Source organism: Panthera pardus, unplaced genomic scaffold (assembly GCF_024362965.1).
Source record: "Panthera pardus isolate Hobbes unplaced genomic scaffold, ASM2436296v1 HiC_scaffold_17, whole genome shotgun sequence".
Classification (NCBI taxonomy): Eukaryota; Metazoa; Chordata; class Mammalia; order Carnivora; family Felidae; genus Panthera; species Panthera pardus.
In genome coordinates, this window is record NW_026526732.1 from 71,414,637 (window position 1) to 71,427,756 (window position 13,120).

At 42.9% G+C, this 13,120-nt stretch overlaps 1 protein-coding gene across 2 annotated transcripts in view; it reads left to right on the plus strand.

Moving 5' to 3' along the window:
• The first annotated feature begins 792 nt into the window (after positions 1-792).
• Positions 793-13,120, plus strand: part of UBE2J1 (ubiquitin conjugating enzyme E2 J1) — a 29,333-nt gene continuing 17,005 nt past the window's right edge. Inside the window, exons 1-3 of one of the 2 annotated variants that reach the window (XM_019442842.2) lie at positions 793-943; positions 9,832-9,905; positions 11,309-11,440. In XM_019442842.2, coding sequence (XP_019298387.1) covers positions 913-943; positions 9,832-9,905; positions 11,309-11,440 — 237 coding nt within the window. In that variant the 5' untranslated portion in view covers positions 793-912. Of the gene's footprint in view, positions 944-1,328; positions 1,369-9,831; positions 9,906-11,308; positions 11,441-13,120 lie in introns of those variants that run through there. The other variant, XM_019442843.2, reaches the window with a different exon arrangement.

A 13,120-nucleotide genomic window follows, 5' to 3' on the forward strand; every position in this document is an offset into this window, starting at 1 on the left:
CAACCTTACGTATTTGTATGCTTTCCCGCAAATTCAACGTAATTCCCTTAGTTTTATTTGGCAAGTCACATTTATTTATAACTAACTATAAATAAATGCTTACAAGTGTCTTGCACCTGATGACATTATCTTAAAAAAACTGTTCTAAAAATCCTACTCCATTCCTTTATCACTGGATTTTCCCTTCCGCACGTAACTGTTCCCACTCCCATCAGCTATACTGGATCACAGACAAGGCTGTGCAGCGCGCGGGCAGCCGGAGCCCGGGCCCCTCTGGACTCTCAGGCCCGGGCTCCAGGAGCCCACCGGCGGCGAGTAGGGCTGGGCCGCTTCCGGCCGCGCCGTTCTTCCGTAATACCCGCGAGCGCCGGGGGACCCCGGACAGGCCCGGCAAAAGGTCGGCTTCCGCTGGGCCTGGGCGAGGGGCAGACGAGGGCGCCGTACGCTTTTGCAGACCCCGGAGCGCTTTCCGCGGGGCCAGCGGCGACTACGCAGTGACGGACGCCGGAGCCGGCCGACCGACGGCCACGAAGCGACCGCCACGTCAGGGCAACTTCACAAAACCCGGGCGAGGGCGGGTGACGCAGGCCGGGCGGCCGCGGCGGGGTTGGGCCCGGGGCCAGACGGGAAAGCTTACCTCCAGCCCGGGCGCCCGGTACAGCGACTCCCCGGCCGGCGCCGGCGCCTGCCCCGCCCTCAGGGAGGCGGGGGAGCCGCGGGGGAGGCGGTGCCATCGCGAAGCCCGCGCCCCGCCTTCACCCTCCTGCCTGCAGTCGGGGCCGGGGCTGGGCGGCGTCTGCGGAGGCTCCCTCGGCCTGGCCCAATCGGCCTGAGCCGCGCTTTCACACCGGCGGCGGCGCGGAAAGGTGGAGGCGGCTGGCCGGGAGGCCGGAGCCGGGCCAGCGATCCGCCATGGAGACCCGCTACAACCTGAAGAGCCCGGGTGAGCAGGGCTGGAGGCGGTGGGCGGCGCCGGCGGGTGGCCGGGGAGGGCGGAGTGACCCCGGACCCCGGGTCGGGCGCTGCGGTTCCCTCGCGTCCGCCGCCACTCGCGGCTCCGCCCCGGGTTTCGCGCTCTACGCGAGACCGCCGCCTGCCGGGATGGTGCAGGCCGCAGGGCGGCCGGGCGGGCACCGGCTGCCAGTCCGGGGACTGGCCAGTTCCCCGCAGTACCTGGACTTTCCCTTTCCTCTTGTTGGTTGCGCAGTGCTGGGTCATAAACTCATATCTAAGAACAGATGTAAAGATGATGTCTGTGGGTAATAGTTAACAGCGCCGTGCCGTCGGTACCTGCACCCTGAACACCGACCGTCGTTATCCTTTCGTCGCTGCCACCGGACTTATATTAGCTGTTTCACTCACTTACACGTGAGGATTTGGTTGTTTAAATATCGCCTTTGCAGCATTTGGGGGCAAATAGAATTAAAGACCTAGAGGAAATACTCTGTATTAAACCAACTAACCAAAGCGCTAAGAAAACTAGTTAGATGAGCCAAGCCCTTTAGTGCTTAACCATGATTTTTGCCATGCCGACTAACATGATATATATCTATATTCGGTCATAAAGACTTATTTTTCTGTACTTAGTGCCCCTGCTTCATTTACAAAACAGCCCAAACAGTCCTAGCCTCAAGTTCTTTTCTGGTGCATTATGAAGATGCACGAAAATCAAGCAGCTCTCTCATATTAAGGCAGGCTGGAAATGAACCACTAGTTTCTGTAAATGGTATTTATTCTATGTGTACCTTGATAAAATTGTCAGGAGGGACAAACTCCACAGTTCAGCTCTAAAATGATATTCCTAGAATATTAGTGGTGGTTTGGCCAAATATTGCTGCTGTTTATTTTTTCATTACAAGAAAGCATCTTTTCATTAGGAATCAGTAAGATTAGCATCTTTATGGAAAGAGCGGACATGTGAGTCTTTGATTTTTAAAAAATACTTAATATGTAGAAACTCCAGAAAAGCTTGAGGTTATTGATTGAGCAGAGCTTTGTTAGCTTGAGTGCTTTCAGGCTGAGAAATGTTCTTAGGTGACCAAGTGTGTAGAATGGGTCATACCATGTATGGGCCCATAGACTCCTTTAAAAATCTAGTGAAGGCTATGGGCTTTCCAAGAGATGCATTTATACAATTCAATTTCAGTTTGGTTAATGGCTCTCCATTCCCCATCTCTTAAGAACACTAGAGGGGAAAAAGGGGAAAATAAAAGACAAAGAGGGAAAGAAAACTTTGGTTTTAAGGATACATGGTAGAATGCTTAAATTGTTTAGATTGTTGTAGATTATTTTTTATGTTTATTTTTGAGAGAGAGAGAGACAGAGCGTGATCAGGGGAGGGGCAGAGAGAGAGGCAGACCCAGAATCTGAAGCAGGCTCCAGCACAGATCTGAGCTGTCAGCACAGAGCCTGATGTGGGCTCGAACCCACGGACGGTGAAATCATGACCTGAGCTGAAGTCATACACTCAACCACCTGAGCCACCCAGGGGCCCCTAGATTGTTGTAGATGTAAATAAAACTATATGGGTAAAAATGTATGGTGACTCTGGGGGCTCCTGGGTGGTTCAGTCGGCTAAGTGTATGACTTTGGCTCAGGTCACGATCTTGGATCTTGCCATTAATGGGTTTGAGCACTGTATCGGGCTCTGTGTTGACAGCTCAGAGCCTGGAGCCTGCTTCAGATTCTGTGTCTCCCTCTCTCTCTGCCCCTCCCCTTCCTGCTCCCACTCTGTCTCTCTCTCTCTCACAAAAATAAACATGAAAAAATTTTTAAAAATTAAAAAAAATGTACCGTGGTCACAGGATACCAAGTTCCTTAGGACAGCTGAGATACTTGATGGAGTGTCCAGAGAATAATGCAAATGTGAGTAATAATGCAGTTTGGAAGGGAAAACTGGTGGATCCAAAGACATTGTTTTTAATAGCACATTGCTCAGTTTTCTTTTTTTAAGTTTATTTATTTTGAGAAAGAAAGCACAAGTGGGGGAGGGGTAGAGAGAGAGAGGGAGAGAGAGAATCTCAACTAGGCCCTGCACTGTCTACACATTGCTCAGTTTTGATAGGTTATCATGCCTGAGGTTATGAAAAGCTTTTAAAATTCTCCAGAATTTTGGGGCACCTGGGTAGCTAGTCCATTAAGTGTCTGACTTTTGATGTCGTCTCAGGTCATGATCTCATGGTTTGTGGTATTGAACCCCACGTCCGGCTCTGCACTGATAGCACAGAACCTTCATTGGATCCTCTCTCCCCATCTCTCTCTGCCCCTCCCCCGCTTCCTGCTTGTGCTCTCCCTCTCAAAATAAATAAACAAACTTAAAAAAATTCTCCGGAATTTTGTGCATTTCCAAAGTATCTGATCTGTCAGCCGGCTGAGCTTTTGTGGACATGCTTCATGCTGTGTTGTAAATTGCTTCCTCTTTTTGGTATCATTTCCTCAAAGGTGGTGGTGTTGTTCTACCTGAGATCATTTTTTAAAATCTTTTTTATTAGTTACTCTGTGGATCATTTGGAGTTCATGGTGAAGGTGAATTAGATGAGATATGGGACTTACCAGAGATGCTAGTAAACATGGTGAAAATGCTTCCTTTGTTTTATTCTCAGTCGTGTGGTATTTTTAGAGTAATCCATGTGTGAAAGAAAGTGATTAAAAGCACTTCACAATGGAAGAGATATAACTCTTTCTAATTAGACATATGCATGGCACAATTAGGAGAATACACATAACTGGTAAAGGGCCAGTGTGCTAGTATGTGGCTAGTACGTATGTTCAGTTTGTAAGTGGGAAAACGTATTTCTTTGTGATTTTTCTGGAATGGACTTGTGGTTAGGGGTAAAGTTCTGTGTGGAGCTACCTCATTAAGCCTCTGACTTAGCTCATCAGTGGTTGTTCTGGATCAAGCTCCCTGATCCCTTTTTGGGTCTGCTCTGGCCAAGGTAGTAGGATTTCAGAATACAAAGTAGGGTGACCTATGTGTAGAGAACTCTTGTGGTAGCTTTCTTCAGAAGGGGTCTATGGCCGTGTTCAGGAGGTGATTGGTGAGAGACTGGAGCAAAGGCACCCACTGTCTGCACCAGAAACCTGGGAGCTGTTCTAGCCATATACCCTTAGTGTTGGCTGGACCTTCATGCTAATTATTCTCAAGCTTTAATGTCCAATTCAGCCCTTTTCCTAGGCTGTAGTATACCTGGAATTACTGGTGATTCAACATCTTCACCCAGATTTCCCCCACACTGAAAAAATCTCTATGAGGTAATAAAAAACCAAACTCATCAGTTTACTCTCCTCCTCCAGAGTCCCCTCATCCCTTATTCCAGGATTGACAGCAACTAGGCACCCATGGGAATTATCTTTGATCTCTTGGTCTACTCCTTAGTCTACCCCCTACCCTGGAACGAACACCACACACCCACACCCACACCCACACCGACACACACACACACACACACACACACACACACACACACACACACATACACACACACACAGGCATACTTGCATGGGTGCCAGTATACACACACACATATTTATCTATTCAGTCACTTTTGTCACCAGCTCCAGTAAAACAAAAAACAAAACTGATTAGATCAGTCCTTAAATTGAAAAAATTTCAGTGTCTTCCTAATAGCTATGGATAACATTAAAAGTATAGTGTTCAGTTTGGTCTACATGGCTGCTCACGATTTGATCCTTGTCTTTCTCACCAACCTAGTCGAGACTACTACAACTGTGCTCCGTTGCTTTTTTATTTTTTTTCCCTCTTTTGCATTTTTGCCATGTATCCATTTCGCCCAAGTGACTATCCAGATGGAGTAGCTCTTCTCACCTGTATGCCTTGGTCCCTGTTGAAAGCTCTGCTTGGCATGGCTTCCCTTTAATCCATTGGAAATTCCTATTCTTCAAGCTTCTTTAAGGTTCGGCCTTGTCCAGCTATCTTAAGCAATTAGGTAGACTATAAGGTAGTCCCTATGTTTGTACATACTTGGTCAGTGTTTGTATTTCAATTGTTTTAATATCTTTCTCACTGTGAGTTTTTTGAAGGCAAGAAGCAGGTCTTGGTTATTCGGTCTCCATCACTTGGACATTTTTTTAAATGTTTGTTGAATGGATACTTTTGTAGGGTCTTTCTGGACAGAAACACTAGTCTTTAAACATTTGCTTAAGTGCCTTCATTATGGGAGTAGGAAGAGGCACTTGGGGAGCAGACATTGGGTTCATATCCCCAATATACCCTCCTTCTGCATTTTACCCATGCTTTGGAGATTGATTATATTAAGATATTTGCTTTCTTTCTTTTTAAAAGAACTTTTTTTAATGTTTATTTATTTTTGAGAGAGCGAGAGTGCGAGCCTGGGAGGGACAGACAGAAAGGGAGACACAGAACCCAAAGCAGGCTCCAGGCTCTGAGCTGTCAGCACAGAGCGTGACACACAGGGCTTGAACCCACAAACGTGAGATCATGACCTGAACCAAAGTCTGATGCTTAACCAGCTGAGCTACCCAGGAGCCCAAGATATTTTCTTTCTAAGAGAAATAGATGCTTGAGAGACAGTGACCTGGAAAACATCCCTTTAGCTGGGCTTTGTCTTCAAAGCCCAATGTAAGCCTAGAGAGGTAGAGCCTGGGTATTTGAAGGTTGCTATTGCTAATGCCTAGGCCCATAGAGGCTAGAGTTTGGATCCAGAGTGATCCTGTGGTCTCCGTAGAAAAGAACAAGAGCAGGCATGCAGGTATTCCCCGTCTCCTTTCCTTCCCTGGCATATTGTGTGTCACCATAGTAGAATTCCTTGAATAATCTTGCAAAGAGGTAAGAGAGGAGATGATCGGAAAAAGTTTCTCTGTATGTGATAACAAGAGATGGAGTATCAGGAGTGGCAGACCATGTTCTAGACCTAGTTGCCAGGCAGTAGTTTGAAACTTGACTATCCCGTAGTGATAGTTCTCCTTGGGAACCAGGGAGCCATGCCATGAGGCCGACTATATATGCTCATTGTCTGTTGTTTTTAAAAAATTTTTTTCAATATTTATTTTTGAGAGAGAGAGAGAGACAGAGCTCAAGCAGGGGAGGGGCAGAGAGAGAGGGAGACACAATCCGAAGCAGGCTCCACGCTCTGAGGTGTCAGCACAGAGGCCATGCAGAGCTCAAACTCATGAACTGCGAGATCATGACCTGAGCCGAAGTCAGACGCTTAACCTAACTAGCCACCCAGGTGTCCCCTCATTGTCTGGTTTTGAACCAGGGAGAATTTTGAGAGGGTCTTATATCCCAGTCTATTTCTGACAATAACTTGTGACCTGGGGAAGAGGTGGGGGAGAGGAAGGAAAAGAGAATTACGTGAAGATATTATTGACTCCCATTTGACAGATATGAACATTGAGGCAGAATAAGATTAAGTGATTTATTTAAGGATTTAGAGCTACAGAATATAGGAGCCAGAGGTTTAATGCAGCTCTAATTCAGAGTCCACAGTCTTTTGCACTAAGGCATTTATAATATATGTAATGTCATTTCAGGGAAAAAAAGATTATGAGAACACTAGACTAATATTACCTTCTATTTGGCTGCATGGCTTTAGCACTCACATGGTACGTGCCTGTGTGGTCTGTGAACTATGAAAATCAGTATGTTTAGTTGTGGAACACATGATTGTTCCTTTATTCAATTGTTATCAGTTGTTCTTAATTCAATTCTGATCCTTTCTTAACATCTCTTGTAATATCCAAGTACTACTGGGTGTTTATTTTTTTTCTTTCCTGTTGAATTGAGCTGAGTGGGGGAGAGGCGGAGAAAATGTGGAAAGAGTTTGCAATAACATAAAATAGATTTCTTCAGCTTAATCATTCAGCCAGCTGATGAGAAATGAAGAAAAAAACAATCTCCATGGCATCTTTGATTGCCGACAGCAGCCAAATGAATTAACTTCATAGCAGCTTCCATGATTTTATTTATATCTAATATTAATTTGAAAGAATGATATTTTCCTGTGGCTTTAAACCAAGGTTTTTCAATCCTTGTTCCACGGGCCCCTTCGATAGACTGACTAGGTTGAAGGGCGTAAACAGCCTGAAGGCCCCTCCATCCCCAACCAAAACAGCTCTGTTACCTGTTGTACATATTGAGGTTCTCATTAAGCTTTTTTTTGAACAAAGGATTTTATTGTCAAATAAGTTTGAAAACCATTGCTTTTAACCAGATGCTTAGAAAGATTTTTTGGGAGCATGATAGTAAAATTCAATTAAACTAATATTTGGGTGTTTACTATGTGCTAAGCCCTGAGGAGCCTGCAGTGAAGTAAATTGTTTCACAGCAGACAGGTGTTAAGTAATTACAAGTGAGATTTTATAAATTTTATAAAAGATAAAATACAGGGTGTTAGGGCTTAGAGCAAGGAGTCTCAACCTAGTTTCTACGGTAGTGGCTTCCAGATGGGACTGACCATTAGAATAACTAACTTGGAGAGTATTTCTGGTCTCTATTCCCCTCCCAGGACTCCTCAGAGATTTTTATCTATCAGATGGGCATCTCTAGTCATTCTTCGGGGTGCACAAGGGAAGTTGTCTGGAAGACATTCCTAAGGAAGTTCCTTAAAGCCTGTCTAGATGGGGAGTGGGAGTGGGAACAGCATTGCAAGCTGAGGACCATGACAAATACTAGATTAGAAACATGTATGTGAACATTGAGATACATTTCCCCCCATGTTCTAGACACTAGACTTTGTTCAATTCTTTGACTCCCTGCCCCCTACCTCCACCACCTGCCCCAAGACTACAAGCTCCTTGATAACCACAACTATATGTTGTTTGCAGCTGTAACATCTAATATGAACTCAGTATCTATTTGATGTTCAAATACTTTGATCAAGTGAACAAAGTCTGTGCCTACAAGGACCTGGTTTGATGTAGGAGATAGAAAAGAACGAATAATGATGGAGTAGGATAGTGAGTTATGAACGCTTTCCCCCACTTAGGAACCCTTGATTAAAAGGAAATTTTATGCAGAAGTCCTGATACATACTGAACTGTTTGGTTGTATGTGTGTGGGAGTTGTGCTCAGTTAACCTCTTTCATTCCATACCTGTACCTCCATGCATTTTACTTTTATTGTTTCCTCTGCCTATTCATACCCATGCATAATTCCCACTGTTTTTCTTTCAGATGTCAGTGCCTGCCTGACTCCTTTTCTCTTCTGTCTGCTGTCAGGTTAGGTGCCCACCTGGTACATACTTCTCTTATAGCACATTGAACTATATCAGTTGGTTTTCAAGCAGAATTTTGGGGAGCCATGGGCTACCTGGTTTTTTCCTGGCTTTACAGTCCTATGCCAGTATCTTGACATTTTTTAGCACCTACAGCTTGAGGTTTGAGGGGCTGGGATCAAAGGATTGACCTTTGAGGACCAGTAGGGAAGGAAGGAGGGTACAGGTACAGATAGGATTTGTAGGTTGTGATAGGCTGCTGACAGTCATTTATCATGGAAGTAAAAGGCTGTGCCATTAACTGTAAGAGGTGAAAGAGGAGTGAGATGAGGAGTAAACAGGTGTGAAATAGTCTTGGGGTGCTGGCTGGAGTGGGCTGCCTGGCTTACCAGAGAGATTCTGGAACGTTGGGTGGCATTGTGTCCTGGTGGAAGTTGTCGATAATAACTCTGTAATGACATCAGTGTGCCTGCCTCTGTGACTTTTTTTACCCTCTCCTTCAGTAATGCTCAGCTGTTTGGGTATAGATACCAAATAAGAAGATGGTTGGGTTGGGTCAGCTAGAATTATATTTTATTAGGGGAGTATAAATGAGGAATTCCTAAGAGCCAAAGGTATGGATAAAGAAGGACGTGAATATAGATATAGGTGGTTACAGAAATTTATGGGGTGAGTTGATTGGAGGTTTTAATTAAGCTGAAGAGTCTTCTCAGAAAGGAATTCAAGGGGTACCTGGCTGGCTCAGTTGGTAGAGCATGTGACTGTTGATCTCCGTCAGGGTCTGGCATTGGGCGTGGAACATTGGAGCATACCTTAAAAAAAAAAAAATTCAATTAGAGCTGTGGAGATTTAGTGACCCCTGGGGACAGTCCCATTTAAATTAATGCAAAATAGTGGGTGAAAATTCCCAAGAGGTAGAGGATATCCTCCCTGTATAGGAAGATACAGGGTCTACCGTTCATAAGCATGAATTCCGGAGGGCACATTTTTGTTAATACAGATATTTTAACAAAATAGAGTTGGAATGCCCGTGTTAGAATTCCAGCTGTCATTGACCAGCTGTCTGGACTTGGACAAGTTATGTAATCTCTCCATGTTTCAGTTTCTTAGTCTGGAAAATGGGAATTTTGTAAAAAGTTTATTCATTTTGAGAGAGAGAGAGGTGGTGCACGCAAGCAGGGGGAGAGGCAGAGAGAAGGAGAGAGAGAGAGGATCCCAAGTAGATTCCACGCTGTCAGCAAGGAGCCCCGTGTGGGGCTCTATCCCATCAACTATGACATCATGACCTGAGCCAAAATCAAGAGTCAGATGCTTAACTGACTGAGCCACCAAGTCTATCATTGTTTTGAGGATTACATGAGTTAGTGTTTATGAAAGTGCTTATTAAATAAAAATAGTGTCTTTATGAAACTGCCCTAAGTATTTAATTTAATATATAACTCTTCTAATGCCATGTCCTTCCCCTCTCTGATTATTACCATTATCCCATAATTAAACTTTAACCATATACTCAGTTGAACTAGTCCTCTGTACAGTTTTTATTGAAATAGGAACTCTTTCATTAGGTTTGTGAATTTGTGCTAATCTCTTGGAAAAGTGTATTTTAAATGTCTCTATCTTATGAATTTTATTTTAGCTGTTAAACGTTTAATGAAAGAAGCAGCAGAATTGAAAGATCCAACAGATCATTACCATGCACAGCCATTAGAGGTAAGTTTCTATCTCCCATGTCTTAGCATGTGGATTAAAAAAAAATTTTTTTTTAACATTTAATTATTTTTGAGAGACAGAGCACGAGTAGGGGGAGGGGCAGAGAGGGGGACGGGCACAGAATCCAAAGCAGGCTTCAGGCTCTGAGCTGTCAGCACAGAGCCCAACATGGGGCTTGAACTCATGGACCATGAGATCATGACCTGAGCCGAAGTCGGACACTTAACCGACTGAGCCACCCAGGCACCCCTCTTACATGTGGATTTTAATGCTTTAATATCTTATTTTTATTTATTTATTTTTAAAAACATTTTATTATTTTTTTAAATGTTTATGTTTGAGAGAGAATGTGCGAGGTGGGGGAGGGCAGAGAGAAAGGGAGACAGAAGATAGGAAGCTGGCTCTGCACTGACAGTAGAGAGCCTGATGTGGGGCTTGAACTCATGAACTGTGAAAATTGTGACCTAAGCCAAAGTCAGATGCTTAACCAGCTGAGCCACCCAGGCGCCCCAATACTTTAATATTTTAAACTAATTACTTAAAATTGTTTTTTCATTGCTTTGAGTCATTACAGATGTGTTTGATGTGGTTTATTGACATATTTTACTCCCTATATTTTCTAAGTATTTATTTCATTAGCCATTCAGAATCTGACATTTTAGAAGCAAATTTCCGGTTTCTGTAAAATGGTCTCAGATGCTAAATTGGTTTTATGTTTTGAGTATGAGGGAGGGAGGGGGAATGGAAAGAACCCCAAACTCTTTATACTTTGAAAGATCTGGCTCCTTGAGGGGCCTCTGCAGTTAGTCTAGGCTTTTTGCACACACATCTCTATCTCTTTTTAGTCTTCCCATCTGTATTTAAATGTGCTCAGTCTGGTTTCCATGACATTAGTGAGAATAAAATGTAATTTTGCACACTGTAAACTGTAAAGTACTTGGGAACTCTAAGATGATATTGATAGCATATTTATTAATATTACTGACTACTTATAAATAAATAGGCTCTTAAGCATCCATGAGGGATAATTTTTTAAAGTTTGTTAAAATAGTAACAGTAATTTTACAGTAATTATTTGATTATATAATAATTATCACTAATTAGTATTCAAGGATTAATTTCCAGCTTAATTAAATGTGGAATCTAATTTATGAATATATAACAGTGCTCAGCTTTTTAAAATGCATTTGTTTAAATTTTAGCTCTTGTGGGACATGGAAACTAGATTAATAACTTTTATTTATAACTTTTATACTTGAGACATTTTGTGCATTAGAAACTATTTTAGTAATAATGTGAAACATTTGATTTTTCTTATCTAGGAGTATTTCTGATACTCCTTGATAAAGATGATCAGACCTTTTAATGTTACTAATTTCTTGCTGGTTATTTTTTTTGATCAGGATAACCTTTTTGAATGGCACTTCACAGTTAGAGGGCCCCCAGATTCTGATTTTGATGGAGGAGTTTATCATGGACGAATAGTACTGCCCCCTGAGTATCCCATGAAACCACCAAGCATTATTCTTTTAACGGTAAGAATTTTTGGCTTTTTGGAATACTTGTGGTTTAACTCTTCATGGCGACTACAGAGTGTGGTTAGCATACTCATTTTCATTAAGAAATAAAGTGGAACATTATTATAATTTTGTCTTTGGGGACCACGCCTTGGTAGTACAATTATTTTCCCCAAAAAATAATTCCTAGGAATTATTGATGCTAATGAATGCATAGTGGCCATAGTGTAGGTGATAGGATTCAATGAATTAATGTATGCAAAGTGCTAGGCAGTGTCTGGCACTTGGTAAGTACTCAGTAGAGGGTAATGATATTATATCTCTTAATCGCATCATTTCCTTCAACTTTTCAACTTTGTTACACTCCTTTCCTCATTTTCCTATACAGCTCTTAAAGTAAGAGCTGTCACAGAGTCCTTAATAAATGTTAGTTATATTATTACTATTTTTTAAAATTTACTTATTTTGAGAGAGAGAAAGTGTGCGTGGGCATGTGCAAGTGAGGGAAGGGCAGAGAGAGAGGGAGAGAGTATCCCAAGCAGTCTCTGAGCTGTCAGTGCAGAACCCTACTTGGGGCTCGATCCCACAAACCATGAGATTATGACCTGAACTGAGATCAAGAGTTGAATGCTTAACTGACTGAGCCACCCAGGCACCCCTCTGTTATTTCTGTTTAGATCTTAGAATTTCTATCGTCACATATTTTACCTCCATGTGGAAGAAAGCTGTTGATCCAGTATTCTCTTATTTATCCTGGGATGTTGTTCCTTCAGGGTAAATTTCTCTCTTATTTGTTAAGCATTCTTTCCCTCGTTTCTTTAATTTGCAAGTATGTCTAAGTATTCCCTAACCTTGAAAAAAGCAAAGCAAAACACAGAAACCTTTGTCTGTTGGGGTACATGGGTGCATCAGTTGGTTGAGCATCTGACTTCAGCTCAGGTCATGATCTCACTGTATGCAGGTTTAAGTCCTGTGTCAGGCTCTGTGCTGACAGCTGGGAGCCTGGAGCCTGCTTCGGATTCTGTGTCTTCCTCTCTCTCTACCCCTTCCCCACTTGCACTCTGTTTCTCTCTCCCTCGAAAAATAAACAAACATTGAAAAAAACGAAAACCTTTCTGTGTCTCTCCTACCTCTTTAAACTGTTGTATTTTCTCTTGGATAAGTTCAAGACATCCTTACTCAAGTTTAGTCTGTTGCAGTCTGGTTTCTACATGCTTACTACACCAATTTCAGGGACTAGTTTCAAAAATCCCGCTGCCCCTTTTCGGTCTTCATCCCAGTCCATCTAAGTTAAATATCTGACACACATGGAGTGGCAAATGGTGAAACACAAGGTATTCATTAATAAATACCAAACTAATGCTGCTTTTACCTATATTTGGTGTAGTGGAAAGAGCATTAGTTTCAGAGCCAGTAGACCTGGATTCTGACCACTGCTCTTGCCATTACATCATAGGCAGGTTATATAATCTCATTGAAATTCACTTTTCTCGTCTGTCAAGGCTTGTGTATGGTAAATATAATCACAATATAAAGTTCCTAGCATATAAAATTTGCTGCTTAACACACATTAGGTGTTGTTGAGAATTGTTAATGCTGGGGGTAGTCCTGGGGGTTGCCCTACTGTGTTAGGAGTCCCTTTTTAGTTGCTAGATCATGTGGAGAGCCAAGTGGTCCAGGGGTGGGGCTGGTGCATGG